Consider the following 20517-nt stretch of genomic DNA (forward strand, 5'->3'; position numbering starts at 1 on the left):
CCCGTAGCGCTCATCTCCGTCCCCGGCGGGGGTGTGTGACGGAAGTCGCCTCCACTTCCGCCCGCTCCGGGGCGGGGCTCACTCCGCCGCTTCTCGCTGCACTTCCGGTCTGCCCGGTCGCTGCCGTGGCTCCAAGATGATGGAGACCGAGCGACTCGGTGAGGGGGAGGGGGTGGAACGAAGGAGTAGTCAGGGGGTGACCCTTGACCTCTGACCTCTGACCTTTCCTTTGTAGTGCTACCTCCTCCAGACCCCCTGGATCTGCCCCTTAGGCCGGTGGAGCTGGGATGCACGGGGCGCTGGGAGCTGCTGAATGTGCCTGGGGCTCCAGAGAGCACCGTGAGTGACTTTTGACCTTAACATTGAGCTTCGGACCTCCTCCACCCTCCTTACTGTTGGACCCTAGCATAACTTCACTCTTCTGTCTCTGGACTTCTGTCATCTGGGTCTGCCTTGTGCTGGACAGACCCCAGCCCAGTGGACCCGCTGTGGGTCAGAGCTCATGTGAAGACAGAGCAGGGAGTGCTGGGGATACCTGAGCTCTGAGAATTACTCTTTCCAATGTGTCTTTTCTCTTTGGATTTACCTTCTGTCTCCAAGCACCAAGGCACTTGTTGATGGCTAGCCTTTGAGGCCCTGACTCATCCTTAGTTCTGGGCCCCCTTTTCCTAAAACTAGTGATTCTCTAATTCAGGTGTACCTTGTAGTTAGTGGTGGGGATTTTTAAAAATGCAAATTCCTAAGCCAAATCCCAGAGATTGTGAAGTTATTGTATTTTATGTTGCATTGTAATGTGTTAGTAATCTTTGCTGCATGTAAATCAGTAGCAGGTAGTTTTCCCTGGAAAGCAGGACAATCTTGGAAAATACTGCTTCTGCCTGGCTGTCTTAGTCGGTCTGGAATATTTACCTTTTCTGATTTGAACACAAATTCCATCACTTTCTTTTTTGTCTGTGTCTTAGGCTCTTTTCTTACCTAATGCCTCTCATCTTGTCCTTTTCCAGCTTCCCCACGGCCTCCCTCCCTGTGCCCCAGGTCTGCGGCAGGAAGCAGAACACTTGTTTTTGTCATCTCCAGCCTGGTTGCCTCTGCATGGTGTGGAACACTCTGCCCGGTGAGGGGTCTGGACTAGGGAGATAGGCCCCTGAAGGAAACTGGGATAAGAGAGAAAGAACACCTGAAAATTATTTTCCTTTTCTGCAGAAAATGGCAGAGGAAAATGGATCCCTGGTCTCTCCTGGCCACACAGGGGGCCCCAGTGCCCTCCGACCTTCAGGCCCAAAGACACCCAACCACAGGCCAGATTCTGGGCTACAAAGAGGTAAGAGGTCAGAGGCCACAAGAAGCAGAGTTGGGAAAGGGTCAGAGGCAGGCTCAGCCTCACTGGGGCTGTGGTCTTTGCCTCAGGTCCTGCTAGAGAATACAAACCTGTCGGCCACCACCTCCTTGTCTCTTCGCCGGCCCCCAGGGCCCATCTCCCAGTCCCTGTGGGGGAATCCAACACAGTACCCTTTCTGGCCAGGTGACTTTTGTGGAAATGGAATGGTAGGAGAGGGTGCCGTCAGTCTTCAGGGAAGGGTTCCCCCCCTATCCCATAACCCCCACACCCCGTGATTCCCTATTTGTCCACCCTCTCCCCAGGTGGAATGGATGAGCCCACCATAACAGATCTGAGTACTCGGGAGGAGGCTGAGGAGGAGATAGACTTTGAGCAAGGTGAGATGGTGCTGGGAGGGACCCTTGGGAGTAGGGCTGTGAGTCTGGGCCCTGACGAAGAGGGACCCAAGCCTATCACTGGGCTGCTGCTAGCCCTTCTGTGCCTTTGAGACAATTAGGAAAAGGCATCCTTGTCGTAACAATCTTTATTGTCACCTGTGGGAAAGTTGTCACAAGTACCGCATTTGCAACGTCTATGCTGTGAATGGGACCCTGTAGGTTTGAGTAACATGTGACTTGTGTGACACTGTGTAGTAGTGCTGATTCTATCTGTCCTTGTCCTTCAGATCTTCTTACTGTTCCACCTGGCTTCAAGAAAGGTGTGGACTTTGCACCAAAGGGTGAGTTTTAGCTTTGAGGTGGGGCGTAGAAGTTGTGCCCTTCTGCTGTAGAACAAAGATGGATGTGACCAGGTTTCCCTTTTTTCCTTGCTCCTCAGATCACCCAGCTCCAGCTCCCGGCTTGCTCAGTCTCAGCCGTTTGCTGGAGCCTCTGGATTTGGGTGGGGGAGATGAGGATGAGAGTGAGGCAGTGCGACAGCCAGGAATTCCCAGAGGGGACACTGTTTCCACCTCCCCCTGCAGTGCTTCCCTGGCCCGAGCAAGCAGCTTGGAGGACCTAGTGTTGAAGGTTGGTGGTTCTGGGCAGTTGAGGCAGGGAAGAAGGTTCCTTATTGGGGCACTGGGGGTGGGGTGGGTTGGCTGGCTTGGTTGGGTCTAAGAGGAAGATTGGAGCATCTTTTGGGAAGGGTGGTAATGGAGAGCTCTCTGACTGTTATCTTTATCACCCCTACCCACGGCTTTTTCAGGAAGCATCCACAGCTATATCCCCTCCAGAGCCCCCCAAACCCCTGCCTCAGGAGCAGTGGGCGATTCCTGTGGATGTCACCTCCCCTGTTGGTGATTTCTACCGCCTCATTCCCCAGCCGGCCTTCCAGGTAGGGTGGCCCAGTCCTCACATGCTCCCCAGCTCCTTCCCGTTGTTCCCTTCATCTCCTCTCCCCACCTAGGCCAGATGCCTTCCAGGTCATTCTTGGACCTTAGTGCTGGCCTTGTCTGGCTCTGGCATGCCACAGGCACCTTGTATGCCCCAGGAGCTGGAGGCAGGAGGACCCCTTTCCCTTCTCCAGCTGCTGTCTATTTCTCTCTCCCACAGTGGGCATTTGAGCCGGATGTGTTCCAGAAGCAGGCCATCCTGCATTTGGAGCGGCATGACTCTGTTTTTGTTGCGGCTCACACATCTGCGGGGAAGACGGTTGTGGCTGAATATGCCATTGCCCTTGCCCAGAAACACATGACGCGGTACAGGTCCCTTCCCCAGCCTCCCCTTTCACCAGCTGGTCCTGGGTTCTCCTGCACCCTTTCTGGTCGTCATCTCTTCCCCACCTCTCCCTCATTCTTCAGATGAGAGGTTTGGGGAGAAACTGAGATGGGGCCTGGAGTGAAGCAGGAAGGTGTGATGGGGAGAGCGGTTAGAAGACCCGCATTAGCTTCAGAAGGGGTCAGGCTACAGAATTTCTGTGGGTCATGTCATGAAGGAAAATGTGAGCGCAGTCTGGGGGAAGAAGGGGGCACCTGAGCTGTGGCATGCCTCCGGGAGGGCTCAGGGTGGAAGAGGCGGTGCCTCCTAGGAGGCTGTGGGGGGACTGACCGGCTGACCTCGTGCCCTCTTCCCAGCACCATTTACACGTCGCCCATCAAGGCCCTGAGCAACCAGAAGTTCCGAGACTTTCGAAACACATTTGGGGATGTGGGATTGCTCACTGGGGATGTACAGCTGCACCCAGAGGCCTCCTGTCTCATTATGACAACAGAGATTCTTCGGTGAGAGATAGGCACTCAACACGGGTGGATTTGTGGTCAGGAAGGTGAGGCTGCTCTGGACAGCATGTTGACTGAGAACAGGGTGGAGCCAGGAGCCACTGGGGAGTCAGCCTTTTGCCTCTTCTCCCCAGCTCCATGCTCTACAGTGGCTCAGATGTCATCCGGGACCTGGAGTGGGTCATCTTTGATGAAGTTCACTACATCAATGATGCTGAGGTAGGAGGCATGGAGGCCCCAGACTCCAGTAGTTCTTTCCTGTGGGCCTAGGTCACACACCCTTGGGGACCTTACTGCCTTCTTTGCCCCCACGTGGACCCCTTTGCGCTTCCATAGGGGCAGAAGGGTAGCCCCCTCTGTGCTGCCAGTGACTGATCTTCTCTCTCTGTGTGTCCAGCGTGGGGTTGTGTGGGAGGAGGTGCTCATCATGCTGCCTGACCACGTGTCCATCATCCTTCTGAGTGCTACTGTCCCCAACGCCCTCGAGTTCGCCGACTGGATCGGGTGAGATGCGTGCCCTGGGATGCTTGGGGGATGGGACTGTGACGCTCCTACCGCAGTGAGGAGAGTGGTTAGGTCTTGAGGGTGGAGAGGAGGGAGGAGTGGGTTGGGGCATATGTCTGATTCGAGTGGCCGCAGGACCCCACTTGGGTCCAGACCATTTTGTGCATTGGGAGATGGGACGATGGGACAGCCTTCCAGTCTGGCTCCCACAAAACACCGGTCACCCAGCAGGGGGATGTGCGTCCCTTCCTGCACTCTTGCCTCTGACCTGCTGTCTTCCCCCTCAGGCGACTGAAACGTCGCCACATCTATGTGATCAGCACCGTTGCCCGCCCCGTTCCCCTGGAGCATTATCTCTTCACGGGGAACAGCCCCAAGACCCAGGGGGAGCTCTTTCTGTTGCTGGACTCCCGAGGTGCCTTCCACACAAAGGGGTAAGCTGGAGATGGGGCAGAGTCAGCGCTGGGTCCACTGGGTGTGACTGTGATCACCGACCCTCCCCGTGCCCCAGGTACTATGCAGCTGTGGAGGCCAAGAAGGAGCGGATGAGCAAACACGCCCAGACCTTTGGGGCCAAACAGCCCACGCATCAGGGGGGGCCTGCACAGGTGAGAGCTGGCGGGCTTTGTACCTGCTAACACCTGTTTCAACTCTGTCCATTCTTCCCGTGTTCTCCAAGGATTTGGACTTGAGCTTTGAACACTGTCCAACGTGACACGGCTTCACCTCCCTTCACTTTGGCCCTGACTGGTTCAGGGACTCAACCTTTGCCCCTTTCTTCCCCCTTCCCCAGGACCGCGGTGTGTACCTATCCCTCCTGGCCTCCCTCCGCACCCGTGCGCAGCTGCCCGTGGTGGTGTTCACCTTCTCCCGGGGTCGCTGTGATGAGCAAGCCTCGGGCCTCACCTCCCTTGATCTCACCACAAGTTCAGAAAAGAGTGAGATTCACCTCTTCCTGCAGCGCTGCCTTGCTCGCCTCCGTGGCTCTGACCGCCAGCTGCCCCAGGTGTGGATGGGGGTCTTGGAGACTGGTGGGGGGAGGATTCTTCACCACCTTATTCCTGATCACGGGCCTTGGCTCCCTGCAGGTCCTGCACATGTCTGAGCTTCTGCACCGTGGCCTGGGAGTGCACCACAGTGGCATCCTGCCTATTCTTAAAGAGATCGTGGAGATGCTCTTCAGTAGAGGCCTGGTTAAGGTACATGCACTGGTAGAAGGGGGACTCCTCAGAGCACTTGCTGCTCCCTTCAGGGCTGCCCAGAGTGTGGAGGGGCAGGGCTTTAGGCAGGACAGCGCAGTGGTTAAGAACTTGGCCCTGGGGGCGCCTGGGTGGCACAGCGGTTAAGCGTCTGCCTTCGGCTCAGGGCGTGATCCCGGCGTTACGGGATCGAGCCCCACGTCAGGCTCCTCCGCTATGAGCCTGCTTCTTCCTCTCCCACTCCCCCTGCTTGTGTTCCCTCTCTAGCTGGCTGTGTCTNAAAAAAAAAAAAAAAAATTAAAAAAAAAAAAAAAAAAAAAAAAAAAGAACTTGGCCCTGGGTCCAGATTACCTGTGTGTGAATCCCAGCTCCACTACTTCCTCGCTGTGTGACCTCAGGCATATTCCTTAACCTTCCTGAACTTTAGCTTTCTCCTCTTCAAATGGGGATGTACAAGATAGGTACGGCAGTATTCAGAAGAGAAATCCAAAAAGTTAGGAAGTGTCTGAAAAGTTATTAGTCATCAGAAAAATGCAAATAAAATACTCAACAAGAAATGACTTTATAGTTATGAGACTGGTAACATTTAGGAAACTGGCTAATGCCAGGTGTTGCCAAAGACATCGGAGACTATGGGATTTTAGGAATGCTCATACAGTCAGTCTGGAGTGCACCCTGGCATTCTTAAGGCAAAAATATGTATAATATACCCTTTGATCCTAAATTCTATTTCTGGGTATATAGTGCAAAGAAGTTCCCACCCTGGTCTATGAGTGAAAATGTCCACTGTAATCCTGTGGTAGGGTGCCGGAGCACCAGGGTGCCCTCACTGGAAGAGCGGGTTGGTAACTGTCTGGGATGCGCCCCACAGTGCTCTGCAGCAGCGGGTAACAGTGGATTGGGTATAACCACAGAAACGGGGATGGGTGTTGAAAACATTAAGGCGGAAAAGAAAACGTGATATGTATGATTGGTTTTATTTTGTTATTTTTATTTGAGTGTAGTTGACACAATGTTTCATTAGTTTCAGGTGTATAGTAATTCATTTTCTGATTATATAACAAACATAATTTACATGGTATGCTGTGCTTACAAGTGTAACTACTGTTTGTCACTATGTATCCTTATTGTAATATCATTGACTATATTCCTTATACCATGCCTTTTATGCCTGTGACTTCTTCATTCCACGACTGGAAGCCTGTACCTCCCACTCCCCTTCACCCATTTTGTCCATCTCCTCACTCCCTTCCCTCTGGCAGCCATCTGTTCTCTGTATTTATAGGTCTGATTCTGCTTGTTGTTTGGTTCTTTATTCATTTGTTTTGTTTTTTAGATTCCACATGAGTGAAATCATATGGTATTTGTCCTCAGTCTGACTTATTTCACTCGGCATACCTACTACACTGTAGGTCCACCCATGTTGTCATGGATGGCAAGATCTTGTCCTTTGTTATGGTTATGTAATATTCACATACCTACACCACATCTTTTTTATCTATTCACGTATTGAGAGACCCTTGGGTTGCGTTCATATCTTGGCTATTGTAAGTAGTGCTGCAATAAACATAGGGGTGCATGTATCTTTTTTTTTTTTTTTTAGAGAGTTGTGGGGGAGGGGCAGAGGGAGAGAGAGAATCTTAAGCAGGATCCATGCCCAGCACAGAGTCCAACACAGGGCCAACACAGGGCTTGATCTCACAATCCTGAGATCATGACCGGAGCCAAAATTGAGTTGGACGCTTAACCAACTGAGCCACCCAGGCGCCTGATCATATATCTTCTTAAATTAGGGTATAATTGCCTTTAATGTGAATTGTAAATTTATGCACTCAAAACAAAATCTAAACTGCAAGAATATATTCACACAAAAAGATACTCTAAATACACTGGGATGATTGATGGTGAGGGGGATGGGAGTGAGATAAGGGGCGCCTGGGTGGCTCAGTTGGTTAAGCGTTTGCCTTCGGCTCAGGTCATGATCCCAGGGTCCTGGGATCGAGCCCCGCATTGGGCTCCCTACTCAGCAGGGAGTCTGCTTCTCCCTCTCCCTCTGCCTGCCACACCCCCTGCTTGTGCGCTTGCTCTGTCAAGTAAATAAATAAAATCTTTAAAAAAAAAGAGAGAGAGAGAAGCAGTAGATAGTTGAATAGATAAAATAAGGGGAAAAAATACAGTGCTTCCGCTATAGATTTGCCCTGAGAGTTAAATGATATCCTGCAAGTTAACCATCTGGGACCATGCCTGGTGCTTACTTAGCCTCGGCTACAAAGTAAGGTACACTTGGCCAGGGCTGGGTGTCTTTGCTGAACCTCTCTTCCCCCGTCCCAGGTCTTGTTTGCCACAGAGACCTTTGCCATGGGTGTAAATATGCCTGCCCGAACGGTGGTGTTTGACTCCATGCGGAAGCACGATGGCTCCACCTTCCGGGACCTGCTTCCTGGAGAGTACGTGCAGATGGCAGGCCGGGCAGGCCGGAGGGGCCTGGACCCCACAGGCACTGTCATCCTGCTCTGCAAGGGCCGTGTGCCTGAGATGGCAGACCTGCACCGTATGATGATGGTGAGCCAGGGTGGTAGGAGGCTGAGCTGGGAGGGCCCCAGCTCTGGGGAGCTGCTGGATTCTCTTTTCTACCCCTCTTCCCTTCTCCTTTCTTTCCACAGTTGACCCTTGAACAGTGCAGGGTTAGAGGCACTGACCTCCCCCTCTTCCCTTCTCCTTTCTTTCCACAGTTGACCCTTGAACAGTGCAGGGTTAGAGGCACTGACCTCCCGCACAGATAGCCACGTATAACTTTTGACTCCTGAAAAACTTAACAGCTAATAGCCTATACTGTTGGCCCCAGAACTTACTGATAACAATTAACAGCTCACATGTATGTTGTATGTGTTATATGTTGTATTCTTGCAATAAAGCTGGAGATAAAAAAAATGTTACGAAGAAAACTATAAGAAAGAGAAAATACTTACAGGACTATACAGTACTTATTAAAAAAAAAATCCATGGGTAAGTGAACCCACAAAGTTCAAACCCATGGTGTTCAAGGGTCAACTGTATGTTTTTCTTTTGCTTTGGAGAAACCAGGGTCAGAGGGAGCAAATCTGAGGATTAGACTGAATGTCATCTCCAGTCTTTTGTCACTGTGAAGACAGAGCTAGGTGGAACCTTTGAGGGTCTCTTTAGTTTTGTTCCCTTATTCTGCAGAGGAGGCCAGTAAGCAGTTTGTCTAGGGTCCCGTGGTTGCAGAGCGGGGATGAGATCTGCTGGGAGTGGAGCCGGTCCCCAGGGGGCTGGCTGGGGGGCAGCCGGTCCCCCGTGAGTCTCACCGGCTTCTCTGACCCGGCTCAGGGGAAGCCGTCACAGCTGCAGTCCCAGTTCCGACTCACGTACACCATGATCCTGAACCTGCTGCGGGTAGACGCCCTCAGGGTGGAGGACATGATGAAGAGGAGCTTCTCCGAGTTTCCATCCCGCAAGGACAGCAAGGTGAGGAGGTTGGGATGACCAGTATACTGGGCAGGCTGTTGGGACGAGGGAAGCCAGGCTGGGAAGGGGCAGACGTCTAGAGACCAGGGGGTGCAGGTGGGGAGGGTGGAACACTGGGCCTGGGGACTGTCCTTTCACACCTCCCCCCACTTCTGCCCAGGCCCATGAACAGGCTCTAGCTGAACTGACCAAGAGACTGGGGGCCTTGGAGGAACCTGACACAACTGGCCAACTGGTTGACCTGCCTGAGTATTACAGTTGGGGGGAGGAACTGACAGAGACCCGGAGCCTGATCCAGGTGAGTGAGTGTTGGGGGGGGTGGTAGAGGAATGGGGGAAGAGAATGTGACATTCTTGGTGCTCCTGAACCTAGTCCCAGCCTAGTCTCTGTGTCCCCGTGATGCTTCCTTCACTCTCCCCTTTGTGCGTGTCCCCACTCTCCAGCGACGCATCATGGAGTCTGTGAATGGGCTCAAGTCTCTCTCAGCAGGAAGGGTAGTGGTTGTGAAGAATCAGGAGTATCACAACACACTGGGTGTGATCTTGCAGGTGAGGGCAATGGAAACTTGGACCCTGGAGAGAGGGAGTGGGGGGGAGGGAGGAGGGAGCCCTATCTCCGTCTTCCCCACTTGGCTGGGGGCAGTTGTAGTCACAATGGTGTACTCCTATGCCCCCTAGCTCTCCTTTCCTGTTGCCACCACTTTGTGCCTATTTCCTTGTCTTCTCCTGAAGACTGTTCTGACTTGGTTACCAGTCCATATTGGTGGGTTCTGTAGTTGCTCCATGATCTCTGAGGGTGGGGATCTGCTCTCTATCTTTGATATCCGCTCCTCACGTTGCCCTGGCCTGGCCTCCGTACCTACCCTAGGTCTCCTCGAACTCCACAAGCAGGATATTTACAACCCTGGTCTTGTGTGATAAGCCTATGTCTGAGGACCCACAGGAGAGGGCACCAGCCACCCCAGATGTGCCCTACCCTGATGATCTTGTGGGATTCAAGCTGTTCCTGCCTGAAGGTGAACATGGGCAGATGTCCGGGTTCCTGACAGCAGTGCGGGCAGGATGCCTGGGTCCACAGTAACGTTTGTCTCTGCTCTTCCCTTTTCACAGGGCCCTGTGATCACACAGTGGCCAAGCTCCAGCCAGGAGATGTGGCCGCCATCACCACCAAGGTGCTCCGGGTGAATGGGGAGAAGATCTTAGAGGACTTCAGCAAGAGGCAGCAACCAAAATTCAAGTCAGAGATGCTGGGAGGAACCTTCTTCTGGGAAGGGACCATGTAACGGGGTGTGGGGAGGTGTGGTTGTGGTGTCAGGGACTTCTGTGGAAGAAAAGACTCTGCCCTAGGTTTCAAGACTTTGCTCCTTCCTCAGGAAGGATCCTCCCATTGCAGCTGTGACCACTGCTGTGCAGGAACTGCTGCGTTTGGCTCAGGCCCACCCAGCGGGTCCCCCTACCCTTGACCCTGTCAATGACCTGCAGCTCAAGGATGTGTCAGTGGTGGAGGGGGGGCTCCGGGCCCGGAAGCTGGAGGAGCTGATCTGGGGGGCTCAGTGTGTGCACAGCCCCCGTTTCTCTGCCCAGGTAGCGTCCTGGATGCCAGTTCCCTGAGGTGCGAGGGGAGGGTTTCCCTTCTCGTCCCCTATAGACCGGCCAGCCCCGTCTCTGCCCTTGTCCTTGGTGCCCTCCTGCCTCGGGGCATGGAAAGGCTAACATGCTCCTGCTGGTGGCTCTCTGCAGTACCTGAAGCTGCAGGAGCGAATGCAGATACAGAAAGAGATGGAGCGACTACGCTTCCTGCTGTCAGATCAGTCACTGCTGCTGCTTCCGGAGTATCACCAGCGAGTAGAGGTGGGAGGGGCGGTGGGGGGGGCAGGCTCCCAACACCTACCGTCTTTCTTCAGGTGCTCCGAACCCTGGGTTATGTAGATGAAGCAGGCACTGTGAAGCTGGCGGGGCGGGTGGCCTGTGCCATGAGCAGCCATGAACTACTCCTCACTGAGCTCATGTTTGACAACGCTCTGAGTGCCCTGCGGCCAGAGGAGATTGCGGCCCTGCTCTCCGGCCTGGTCTGCCAGAGCCCTGGGGACCCTGGGGAGCAGCTCCCAAGCACCCTCAAACAGGTATGGGACACCCACCCCACTCCCCACCTTGGCTGTGGTATTCCCAATTCCCATCCCCAGGTGTTCTCCAAATGACCCCCTCCAGCCCTGTTAAGTGCCCCTAAAAGCTGGAATGCCTTCTTCCTTGACCTGGGCCTCCCCACTCCTGGAGAAGGAAGGCAGGGTCTGAGCTTCTCCTTCCCCATCTGCAGGGAGTGGAACGTGTCCGGGCTGTGGCCAAGCGGATTGGTGAGGTCCAGGTGGCCTGTGGCCTGAACCAGACAGTGGAGGAATTTGTGGGGGAGTTGAATTTTGGGCTTGTCGAGGTTGTGTACGAGTGGGCCCGGGGCATGGTGAGTTATTGGGGTTTTGTGGACAGCTGGTTGGGGAGAGGTTGCCCAGTCCACCACATTCAGTCCCCACCCTGCTTCCCCCACAGCCCTTCTCCGAGCTGGCAGGGCTGTCGGGGACCCCTGAGGGCCTGGTGGTCCGCTGCATCCAGCGCCTGGCCGAGATGTGTCGCTCACTGAGGGGGGCAGCTCGTCTCGTAGGCGAGCCTGTGCTAGGTGCCAAGATGGAGACTGCGGCTACCCTGCTACGGAGGGACATCGTCTTTGCTGCCAGTCTGTACACTCAGTGAATGCCCTCTGTGTCAAAATGCAGTCGTAAAACAGCAAGCCACCTGTGTGTATTTGCGGTGTTGGGCAGGGATGACTCAGGCAACAGACACAGAACCACCACCTACAAATGTTTTTATCTGTGCACATGGAGACAGGACCAGCCCCTTCGAAGTCTCAGTCTTTGGGGGAAGGCGTCTTGGGGGCTAATGGGAGGTCCCGGGTCACGGCTTCCACGTACCACATGGGCAGGAAGGCATAGGGTGCGTCTCGATGTTTAGACACTGTGACTGGGCTGCCAGGCTCCCAGGAGAAGAGATGGACAAGCCTACGGGGCACATGGAGTCACAGGTTGAGGGCTGGAGGAGCGCTCTGGGGACCCAGAGGGCAGGGGCAGAGCTGAATGCCTCACCTGGGGTCATCCTGGACAACTGTGTTCTGGGCAAAGCTAAGGAAGGCGGCACAGAAGTTCATGCACACGGAGGGGTTCCAGCCATCGCGGTCATTCTGGAGGGGGCCGAGGAAGAGGCAGAAGACAGGCAGTGAGGGTGCAGGTGGGGGGAAGGCGGGCTGCAGCCTTGAACCCTGGACCTGTGGTCCTGGCGTGGGGATGCAGGTGGGAGCTGTGACACTGCTGCCTTACCCTGACATACTCGAACATCTCCATGGTAGGAAAGGTCTTGAGGGAACAGACGAAACCCTCTGGGTTACGGAAGCCAGCAACGACGTTTGGGACCCCCAAAAGGAATGACTGAGCCCACCATTTTAGGAGCTTATGTCTGTCAGGAAAGGCAAGGGGTCAGTAGGACCCTTCCTCCACCCTCCAGCTTCCTCCCCCAGGTGCCTTTTCCAGCTGTGTGTTCTAGGCGCTCACCCTACCCAGCCCCATCCTGAACCTGTAGAAGCTCCTCCAGTGGCCAGGCCTGTGCATCTCCTTGGAGGTCTTGAGCTCCACATAGCAGGCGGGGGGCTGTGTGGATGCAGCCCGGGGGTCTGTGCAGTCTACCTCCCCTGAGAAGAGCAGACGGTGGCTTCCCAGGCGGCTGCGTAGCACAGAGCAGAAGGCCACATTGGTGTTAACCTCCCCAGAGGGGTCCGGGGAGCTTCCAGGTTTGTCTGCACAAGGAGAGAAGTGGCAACAAAGGTGGGGGCTTTCGATCTCCGGGGAAGGGGGAGGAGGCTACAGGGCAAGGCACCTCTCACCTGCACACATGTACTGCTCAAACTTGTACCCCATGTACATAAGCTCCCGGAGGAGGGGTGGCCGGGCAAGCCTCTGGGCCCGAGCTGCTGGTGTCTCTACCTCACTCAGGTATAGTGTCCCCTGGAAGCGGGAGGCCGCCAGCTGCCAGCCCTCCTGCTGCTCATACGGTGTCGTCAGCAATTTTGTCAGGTGCCCCCGCCATGTCACTATGGCCCCTGCCAGCCAGCCTGGACCCCTGAAGGGGAGGAGTTAGAAGCATTAGCAAAGAAGAGCCTAGGTTCCTTCTAAAGGCTGAACTCGCTCCAGCTTTGGGTCTCCGAACTTTAGAGGGCAGATGCAGATCTCTAGATCTACCTGTGTGCTACACTTTGCTCACCCCTCCAGCTTGCCTCGGTGGTCCAGGAGCCAGCGCAGCAGGTGGTCCAGCCGCTCTTGGACCTCCTCATCCCTGGGCTGGTATCGATCAGGGTATCCGTCTCTGAGGTCAAAGTTGGGGCCTTGGTCATTGGTAGGGGGCGGGCTGTAGTAGCGCAAGGCTTGAGCATCTCCGTGGTACTGGCGTTGTGCATCCAGGGAGAAGCAGCCCAGCTCAGAAGGGCGCCTATAGAAAGGAAAGGGCCCAGAGTAGAGGGCAGGGTCTGTGGGCAGCGAGGATGCTGGGCTGGGGAGTTTGTTCCGACGCTCAGCTCCGTCTACCCTCTCCGCTCTTCTTTTGTTCTCTCTGCGATCCATGAGGTCCTGAGAACTGGGGGTTGGAAAGTTATCCTTTCAAAAAGGAGGCCTTTTGGAAAAGGGGGACTCTGGGTCAGGACGGTCAGGCTCTGGCCCTGAAACAGAACCAAGGCCAGGTGCACGTCCCACTTTTTCCCCTGACCTATACTCCAGCCTCCAGATGCTCCAAACGCAGTGAGCTGAGGAAGGCTGTCCCCGCTCAGAGCAAGGATCTGATTACCTCAAAGCCCGCCAACCTCGACCTCCACCTCCGCGGAGCTAAGGCGTCACGGCAGGTGCGTCCAGAAGTCGGGGTGGCAAGCGCAGGTGGTTTTCCGCCTTCCAAGACGCAATCAGCCAGCAACCGGGGCGGCCAGACCCCTCCGCGGCGCGGGGTGAGGGACGCTTCACCCGGGAAAGTCGAGCTCCACCCCGCCGCCCACGCGTTCCCGACCCCAAGTGCCCGCGGAGGAAGTCGATCCCGGCAGGGGTGCGGCGGCAGGGCTCCTGGCCCGACGGAAAGGGCAAGTTGACGCCTCTTTGGTCCCACGTCATCTTTCTGCCACCGGGCGGACCGGCCTCCCGGGAGCCCGGCGTCACTGCTCTGCGCCGGAAGACGCCGTCTTGGTGTCTCCTTCCCTCAACGCCGACCTCTTTCTCGGCAGCCTGAGATCCCGGGAGATGAGCCGGAAGAGGCAGCGCCTGGTCCCGGACGCCTTTGGGCTGAAGAAGCGGCGGGAACGAGGGCGGGCAGAGGCAGGGCCTCTGAGGGGCGAGTTCGGTAAGCGCGGCGGCCCCGGGGCGAGGCGGCGTGCGGTGGGAGAACGGCGCCCCCCGCCCCCTTTCCGCCTCAGTGACCCGGTCTCTCCGCCCAGGGTCGGCGCGCGCGGCCGTCGCCGAGCTGGTGCAGCTGTTCCCGCGAGGCCTCTTCGAGGACGCGCTACCGCCCATCGCGCTGAGGAGCCAGGTGTACAGCCTCGTGCCCGACCGGACGGCGGCCGACCGGCAGCTGGTGAGCGGCGTCGGAGCGACGGACGGAAGCCGCTTCCCGGCCTCGCGGGCGCTCCCGAGGGGCCCCATCACTCTGACGCCCAGTGGGTCCGCCGGCGCTCGGGCGGGCGTTCGGTCTCTCTGGGCCGGGCCCTGCTGGGCCAAGGAAAATGCCACAGACCCTGTTAAAAGACCCTCCGGCAGTGGAGAGCTTGCCACATCCTGGAGGTGGAAGAGCGACTCTTTTGGGAAAACGGAGGCATCGGGCATAGTTGGAGCTTTACTGCGCTGGGAATGCAGGCAGACGTCAGATCGCGGCAGGCCTCGTGCGTCAGTGTTGTTTCTGCCTTAACACCGAAGGCGATGAGCGGGAAGAGAGCGTTAACCAGGAGAGGGAACGCTGTGTTGCGTGGATGGGAGGGAGTGAGATGAGACGGGGAGATCAGTTAGGAAGACAGCGGAGAACTGGTGAAGGCCTAAATGAGGGGAGTGCGTAGGGAGGGCGAGGATGGGCAAAGGTGAGGGATGTGGAGAGTGGGGAAGAGGGAGGAGTCTGGGATGACCCAGATTTTCTGGATGATGGAGTAAATAGAGTAGGAGGGCACTGAGTTGTTGAGGCGGATGAAATGCTTGATTTTGTACGAGTTGGAGGTTCTTGAGCATCCAAAGGCAAGTGTGCAGTGGACAGTTGGATATGAGGGACTGGAGAGGATTCTGGGCCAGTGATACTAGATTTGAAGTCATTGAGGTATGAGCACTGGTTCAGTCTGGATGTGGGTGAGATTGGGTAGGAAGAGTGAGTAGAGGAGTAATTTTTAACCTTCTTACAAACTTTAAAAGATAATGAAAGCTATGGCTCTTTCTTTTCAGAAAAATGCATACATGCCACATACATACTAGGTGTATGTGCATTTTTTGTCAGGGGAGGGAGGTTGTTTCATAGGTCCTCTGAGGTCCAGCGTTAAGGACCTCAAGTTTAGAGTGAAAGGGCCAAGTCTACAACGTGAGAGATACCCACGTTTAAGGTAGTGTTTCTCAAAGTATGTCCTGAGTTCTCCCCGTATCAGAATTACCTGGGCTGCTTATTCAAAAATAAAGGCTCCTGGTTCTCCCCTAAGGCTAATAGTGCAGCTCTCTTGAGGTAGGAACTGGGGATCTACATTTTGAATTACTGTCTCAAGTGATTCTTAATGTTGCTTAAAATTTGGGATCCATTGATGTAAGGGGAAAGCAGAGGAAGAGGAGCCTCTGGAAGAGGTTGAGAAGGAATTGCCAGAGTTAGGAGGAACCCAGGAAGAGGTCTATTGAGAAAGGAAATCGATTTTCAAGGAGGTAGAAGAGTTGGCAGTGTCAGAACCTGTGATTTAAGGCAGTGGTTGGTAAAGGGATTACGTAAAATAATACCTAAAATCTGTCCATTGGATTTAGCAGGGGGAAGATTAATGGCAACCTGTCAGGTTGAAAAGAGGGAAGAAAAGGAAGATGGAGACTAGCTTCACTTTCATGAGGAAGTGAGTTAGGTGGAACCACTCCTTATAGAGTATTTGTTGTTTTTTTTTTAATTTAGGGATGTTAGCCTCAATTTTTAAAAAGCTTTAAAAATTGCACAAAGGAAAATACAAACACATACACAATTTAAAGAATGATCATAGAGCAGATTTGCATTTAACCACCACCCAAGGCCAACTATAGCCACATATATCACTCTCCAGTTGAAAGGATTTACGTCCGTTGGTGGTAACTATGATCCTGACTGGTATGATAATTGTTCCCTCGGTTTTCTTTATATCACTTATGTGTTTATCTATAAACAACATAGCTTAGTTTTATCCATTTTTAACCTTGATATAAACAAACTCATACTGCAGGTATGTATGTACTGTATTTATATCTTGTTTCACTAGGTATTTTTGAAATTCTCAGTTTCATGTAGCAATAGTTCATTTACTTTCATAGATTTCTATTTTGTGAGTATGTCTCATTTTCTAGTGAAAAAAATTGTGTGTTTCTAGGCAATTGTTAATTTATCATCTCAATTTTCAAATTCATTGGCATAAAGTTTGTAGTCTCATTTTATTGTCTTAGCGGATGTGTAACGATGACCCTTTTTTCATTCTTTACATTGATTATCTGTACTTTTTGTTGTCTGTCCTCACACCCCCCTCATTTTCTTGGTCAGTCTCACCAGTGGCCTATCAATTTTAATAGTCTTTGCTCTCTTGTACACGTTTTCTGTTTTATTAGTGTTTACCCTCTACTGTTGGGTTTATTTTACATTTTTTCCCATTAATTGCATCCTCTCTTCATTTCTAATACATTTGTGTCAAGTTGTAGTTTATCTTAAGCATGTGCAGATATATATAGCTTTGGCATATATTTTAGTTATCATTCAGATTAAAATATGTTCTGACTCCTTTTGTGATCTTTTTTCTTTGACCAAGGGTTGATTAGAAATGTATGTCTTAATTTTATGTGTTTTCATATTATCTATTTGTTATTGATTTCTGACACAAATGTATTGTGGTCAGAGAACATACACAGTATGATTTCAGTCATTCGAAGTTTATTGAGACTTGTTTTGTGCTATGTGGTCAGTTTTGCCAAATATTCTATGTATTTGAAGAAAATATGTATTTTTCAGTTAGTAGTTTCTTAGTAACTAAAGTTAATGGAAGTTATTTCCTCACTTATTCTTGTCCTATGAATTTATGAGAGGTGGATTAATACACTTTTGTGATTATGGATTTGCTATTATCTCTTCAAGTATCTTCCCTGCCTTCCCACCTTCCCTTACCCAAAGTCTTAACTGTTAATTCCTTGAAGGTGGGGCCTATGTCTTAATCACTATTTTATCTTAGTGTCTGGCAATGTCGATTGCTTGATAGGCAACTGATGAGGTGGGTGGGTGGGAAGGTGGGTAACTAATTTGAAAAGACTATTTAGTAATCCACTTGATTCTCTCCCCACAGTTTTTCCTTTGCTTAGAGAAAAATTCCCAATATTGGCAATAAAATCTCCCTGCCCAAAAGTGCCCAGAGTATGCCAGAGTATCTTACCCTGATACCCTTCTTTTTACTCCCGTCTCTCTGGAGATAGAAGGAGCTTCAAGAGCAGGGGGAGATCAGAATCATCCAGCTAGGCTTTGACTTGGACGCCCATGGAATTATCTTCACTGAGGACTACAGGACCAGGGTGCGTGCAACTGTGTGTGTGTCATGGGGTGTGGGGGGCAAGCAGGGAAATTGGAGAATGGAAATAAAAAGGAAAAGAGACAATTCTCCCACTCTATGTGTCACAGAGAGGACACAGGGCTCTGATAAGCAGTAATATAAAGGAGAAGAAAAGGAGGAAAGTATGAGACGTAGAAGGACATGAGCAAAAGGGAAAACAGGAAGAGAAATATTGTTCTGGAGATGGTCAGTGGAGGGTGAGAGTGGGGCCAGATATATCTGTCATCTCTGTTTCCAGGTCCTCAAGGCCTGCGATGGCCGACCATATGCTAGGGCAGTGCAGAAGTTTCTGGCTTCGGTACTTCCAGCTTGTGGGGACCTTAGCTTCCAGCAAGACCAAATGACACAGACCTTCGGCTTCAGGGACCCAGAGATCACGTGAGACTTGGGGGAACAACAGAACTCAGGCAACTGATACCTCCCTGCCTCCTTCCAGTCCCATCGAGCCTTGTCCTCCTTCTGGTGCACCTGCCAAAAAGATGGACTTTTCTTTTTAGGAAAATGACCTAAATTTGTACTCCCCCCCCAAGAGAGGAGGCCTGTTTTATCTGAAGCCTTGGAAAGAGCCTTAGCCTAGAATTCAAGAGACCTGGGTGGCTAATCCAATGGATTTAGAGGCCTTGCAGGCACCATAAATGCCTGTTGTGAACCCTGCTGAGACCATGAGAATAGAGAATGGTAGGAGCTTGGATACCCCTAAAGCCTTCACATTAAAAAGCAGTGACTGGACAAGGGCGAAATAAAAACTCCATTTCAGGGGCCCTTTTGTGGCTCAGGCTCCCTACTTTGTAACCCAAAGTATACGTGAAAGCATTTTACAAACTTTTTAGTAAGACATGGGAGGAGCCATGGTGAGGTATGCGTAGGCAGTGGCAGGAGCACAGAAGAAAGACCTTGAGTTTCCCCTGGGGTTGGGCTGAGGCTGTGTCAGGGCATGTAGTCAAGGAGGGCTTCCAGGAGGAGAAGCTGCTTTAGTTGAACAAGTAATAGTAACAGGAAAAGAAAGCATGGGGGTGGGGGGCCATCCAGGTAGAGGAATAGAAGCAAGGGCCAGGGCACTGAAAAGCAGGGTATGAGCAGAGAACCACTCCAGGGTGGGCTTCTGTTACTTAGTCCCTTTACATGGTTGCCCAGTTTTGGGGAGACGGTGTCCAACCATCAGTGGGCAGGGAGGGGTTCTCAGAGCCCAAGCCTCCTCTCTCCTGGCTTCCCACCCTCCTTAGGCAGCTAGTGAATGCTGGAGTCCTTACCGTCCGAGATGCTGGGAGTTGGTGGCTGGCTGTGCCTGGAGCTGGGAGATTCATCAAATATTTTGTTAAAGGTATTCTGTCCACAGCTCAAGTCCTCACCCTCTCAAGAACACCTTTGGGTAGCTCCTCGGGGCCCAAGCCTTATTCACCTTTCCCCTCTCCTGTGCCACTTCTCCAGGGCGCCAGGCTGTCCTTGGCATGGTCCGGAAGGCCAAGTACCGGGAGCTACTCCTATCAGAGCTCTTGGGCCGGCGGGCGCCTGCCGCAGTGCGACTTGGCCTCACCTACCACGTGCATGACCTCATTGGGGCCCAGCTGGTGGACTGGTGAGTCTCACCCCCAGCCTCTGGCAGATGACCGAGCAGTGACCCAAGATTGGATTCCCTCTGGAATATCCCAGGCCAAGCTCTGAGTTTTCCCCAGACTTTTGGCCTAGGTATCTGGCTCAAGCCTTGTCTTTCTTTTGCATAGTGTCTCCACCACTTCTGGAACTCTCCTCCGCCTGCCAGAGACGTGAGGATTCTGCTTGTCATTGCATACCTCCCCAGAGTGGGGTGAGAGGGGCCCAGGAGTACTGCCCAGTGGTGGCCGAGGCAGGGTCACCTTGGGAAGGCGTGGGAGCCTGGATAAGGATTGGCCTTGCATCTGCACAAAGGGTCAGACGTGACTGCTGCTGTTTACCTGGGCTCTGACCCAGTGGTGGGGTTTGGGCAATGCTTCTCTGCCCTTCCATGGAAGTGGAGCCAGGAGCCATGCCAAGGCCATGGCTGTGGCCTTTCTTGTAACAAAGTACTGCTGTCACTCTCTTGGGATAGGAAGACGGGATTTCTGGGGAGGCTGGTGAGGGAGGGCAGAGTTCTCTGTCCTACATGTTGAGGTAAAACTGCCGAATAAAGTACTTCTGCCTGTGCAATTTCCTGGATGTCTTGTTTCATGTGATGTGTATTTGGGCGCTTCGTTTGGGGGTAGAGTTAAAGCCAAATTTGAGCCAGAGCTTTGCCTCATTGTTCAGAGAGATAAAAGGACACTGAGGTCAGTTCTCTCTGAGAGATGATAAGGTATGCCTGATCGCCTAAACCACAGAATTTGTTAGGGCCACCGCAAAGCAAAGGTCTGGTGTCGTTCAGGTTTTGTGTGGGTTGTAGTTAGAGATAAGTGTCTTGTACCTTGTTAAGATTTTTACAAAGGGGGCGCCTGGGTGGCACAGCGGTTAAGCGTCTGCCTTCGGCTCAGGGCGTGATCCCGGCGTTATGGGATCGAGCCCCACATCAGGCTCTTCTGCTATGAGCCTGCTTCTTCCTCTCCCACTCCCCCTGCTTGTGTTCCCTCTCTCGCTGGCTGTCTCTATTTCTGTTGAATAAATAAATAAAATCTTTAAAAAAAAAAAAAGATTTTTACAAAGGAGCTATGTGTCTCCAACCATGTACGGCACCACATTGGACTCCTATGCCCACGCATACTGGAGGATGTATCTATGTATATACATATATACCCAGATGTACCCCGTAGAGGGGCTGCCCAGGGCACTGGGATGAGAGGAGTTAACAGGGAATCACAGGACATAACTCTGGGCCATGATTTCCTCAGATTCCCTCGGAGACCCAGGTATCTGGGGTGTTGTTCCCCCTCCCCCTGCCCCTGCTAAATACCGGGCCTGGGGCCAGTTGCGTTTCTTGCCTGTCACATGGT

The 20517-nt window shown here is 52.9% G+C and overlaps 3 protein-coding genes across 4 annotated transcripts; 2 read left to right on the forward strand and 1 right to left on the reverse strand.

Moving 5' to 3' along the window:
• The first annotated feature begins 1 nt into the window (after position 1).
• On the forward strand, positions 2-11502 carry SKIV2L (Ski2 like RNA helicase). The gene is made up of 28 exons (XM_002929631.4): positions 2-158; positions 236-339; positions 1005-1114; positions 1204-1321; positions 1408-1522; positions 1642-1716; positions 2004-2057; positions 2156-2346; positions 2525-2653; positions 2872-3017; positions 3393-3539; positions 3671-3755; positions 3934-4040; positions 4328-4474; positions 4552-4648; positions 4834-5046; positions 5129-5239; positions 7571-7801; positions 8588-8725; positions 8886-9023; positions 9169-9273; positions 9593-9740; positions 9835-9961; positions 10098-10308; positions 10465-10575; positions 10629-10847; positions 11039-11179; positions 11266-11502. The coding sequence occupies exons 1-28, from the start codon at positions 137-139 to the stop codon at positions 11464-11466; spliced, it is 3741 nt and encodes a 1246-aa protein (XP_002929677.2). The 5' UTR covers positions 2-136; the 3' UTR covers positions 11467-11502.
• A 62-nt stretch (positions 11503-11564) lies between these two features.
• On the reverse strand, positions 11565-13850 carry DXO (decapping exoribonuclease). Of its 2 annotated transcripts, none has more exons than XM_011237668.3 (7): positions 13600-13850; positions 13002-13248; positions 12647-12882; positions 12340-12559; positions 12087-12222; positions 11856-11950; positions 11565-11771 (listed from the first exon to the last, which is right to left on the reverse strand). In XM_011237668.3, exons 2-7 carry the CDS (start codon positions 13214-13216, stop codon positions 11621-11623), a joined length of 1053 nt encoding a protein of 350 aa, XP_011235970.1. In that variant the 5' UTR covers positions 13217-13248; positions 13600-13850; the 3' UTR covers positions 11565-11620. The 2 variants fall into 2 exon arrangements, with proteins under 2 accessions (XP_011235970.1, XP_019665899.1); XM_019810340.2 differs by having other exon boundaries at positions 13024-13392; positions 13600-13768.
• Positions 13378-19745, forward strand: STK19 (serine/threonine kinase 19). Its single transcript, XM_034661680.1, has 9 exons — positions 13378-13382; positions 13540-13685; positions 13759-14139; positions 14234-14370; positions 17445-17540; positions 17817-17956; positions 18802-18899; positions 19007-19154; positions 19300-19745. The coding sequence occupies exons 1-9, from the start codon at positions 13378-13380 to the stop codon at positions 19343-19345; spliced, it is 1197 nt and encodes a 398-aa protein (XP_034517571.1). The 3' UTR covers positions 19346-19745.
• Positions 19746-20517: the final 772 nt, after the last annotated feature.

Source organism: Ailuropoda melanoleuca, chromosome 5 (genome assembly GCF_002007445.2).
Source record: "Ailuropoda melanoleuca isolate Jingjing chromosome 5, ASM200744v2, whole genome shotgun sequence".
In the NCBI taxonomy this organism is placed as follows: Eukaryota; Metazoa; Chordata; class Mammalia; order Carnivora; family Ursidae; genus Ailuropoda; species Ailuropoda melanoleuca.